Source organism: Rutidosis leptorrhynchoides, chromosome 10, assembly GCF_046630445.1.
Source record: "Rutidosis leptorrhynchoides isolate AG116_Rl617_1_P2 chromosome 10, CSIRO_AGI_Rlap_v1, whole genome shotgun sequence".
Classification (NCBI taxonomy): Eukaryota; Viridiplantae; Streptophyta; class Magnoliopsida; order Asterales; family Asteraceae; genus Rutidosis; species Rutidosis leptorrhynchoides.
Window position 1 is genome coordinate 17,043,649 of NC_092342.1, and position 1,826 is coordinate 17,045,474.

The 1,826-nt window shown below is 43.4% G+C and overlaps 1 protein-coding gene across 1 annotated transcript; it reads right to left on the reverse strand.

The window, feature by feature from the left end:
* Positions 1–532: 532 nt before the first annotated feature.
* LOC139870061 (uncharacterized) lies at positions 533–1,306 on the reverse strand. The gene has a single exon (XM_071857913.1). The coding sequence runs from the start codon at positions 1,304–1,306 to the stop codon at positions 533–535; it is 774 nt and encodes a 257-aa protein (XP_071714014.1).
* Between the last annotated feature and the right edge of the window lie 520 nt (positions 1,307–1,826).

The following is a 1,826-nucleotide window of genomic DNA, read 5'->3' on the forward strand; positions in this document are numbered from 1 at the left end:
GGAACTGCACTTCCCTCAACCAAAATTCACACTTGGAGAATTTTGCATACAACTTCTCCTTATGCAACGTCTTCAACAACTCACGCAGATGATGTTCATGTTCCTTTATACTCTATGGACAAATGAGTATATCGTCAATGAACACAATTACCGACTTGTCCAAAATAGGTTGGCACACTCGGTTCATAAGGTCCATGAATTCCGCAGCCACATTCGTAAGACCAAAAGGCATCACAACAAACTCAAAATGCCCATAGCGCATTCAGAACGCCGTCTTCTCAATATATTCCTCACGAATACGCATTTGATGATAACCAGATCGCAAGTCAATCTTAGAAAAATAACACACACCTTAAAGTTGATCAAATAAATCGTCAATCCTAGGTAACAGATAACGATTCTTGATCGTCACCTTATTAAGCTCACGGTAATCAATGCACATGCGCATACTACCGTCCTTCTTCTTCACAAACAAAATCGGAGCACCCCATGGCGATCTACTCGGTCGAATAAAACCCTTTTCTAAAAACTCTTAGGTTTGGTTCAACAATTTGTGCATCTCGTTTGGTGCCAAACAATAGGGAGTATTGGCGATAGGATTCGTCACCGGAACCAAATCGATGCGAAACTCTACTTGTCTTACCGGTGGAACACCCGGTAATTCCTCACGAAAAACATCCTCGAATTCATTAACAACGGGAACAGATTTAATGGGAGGTGGATCACCACGAGTATCAACCACATGGGATAGATAAGTCATACCCCCACTAGACACGAGTCGACGCGCCCGAGCATAAGTACAAATGGGCACAGGACGTCTTCGAGCTTCACCATACATGATTAGCTCTCCCCCACTTGGGGTTCTTACCCTTACAAATTTCTCATGACAATCAAGATTAGCTCTATTTTGATCGAGCCAATCCATACCCACAACGACATCAAATTCACCCAAAATAATGGGAACCAAGTCAATATCAAACTTTTCGGTTCCGAAATCAATAACACAATTTTTATACACCCCGTTAGCCACCGAGAACCAACCATCGGCGATCTCAACTTGTAAGGAATAGTCTCGATCACACAAGGGACAATCCAAGGTAGCAGCATATTTTAAGCAAACATAAGACATATCAGCACCACTATCAAATAGAACCTTAGCGGGTTTAGAGTTAACCAGGAAAGTACCTGAAACCACTTCGTTGGACTTCTTAACATCATCGGTAGTCATCATGAAATTTCGGCCCCTCGCGGGCCCCGCCGCCTTCTCTAAACGTTTGGTGTTATCATAACTCTTATCACCCGTCATTAAGTCGGGACACTCGGACTTCCGGTGACCTCTTGGTGACAATTAAAACAAGTGATCTTGCTTTTAGAAGACGGGTTCGGGCAATCCCGGGACATATGACCTTTTTGCCCACAAGTATAGCAATTAGGGACATGACCCCCGGAACCTCCCTTCTTCACACTACCTACACTTTCGACCCCACTTAGCCTTCTTACTCGGGGCACTACTTGCCTAAAAATTTCTCTTACTAGTAGACACCTCATTAACTTTCGGATCATCGGGTTCAAAACCTATAGCCACATCAAACAACTCGACAAAGGTCTTAACATGAACAAGACTAATCGTTGCCCGAAAATCATCATTATACACCCCGTTAGCCACCGAGAACCTACCATCAACATTCGATCATTCTCTATGTATTCGGGACAAAACCGCACCTTAGTAAGAAACATAGCCTTAAAAGTGTTTCGGTCCATAGACCCTTGACGCAAGTTTCGCAGCTCCTTCTGAATTTGGGTGAGATCAGCTTGAGTGCGATATT

What these genes read in the sequence shown, in the direction of transcription:
- LOC139870061 (XM_071857913.1), bottom strand. Translation starts at nt 1,306, where the DNA reads ATGACGGGTGATAAGAGTTATGATAACACCAAACGTTTAGAGAAGGCG.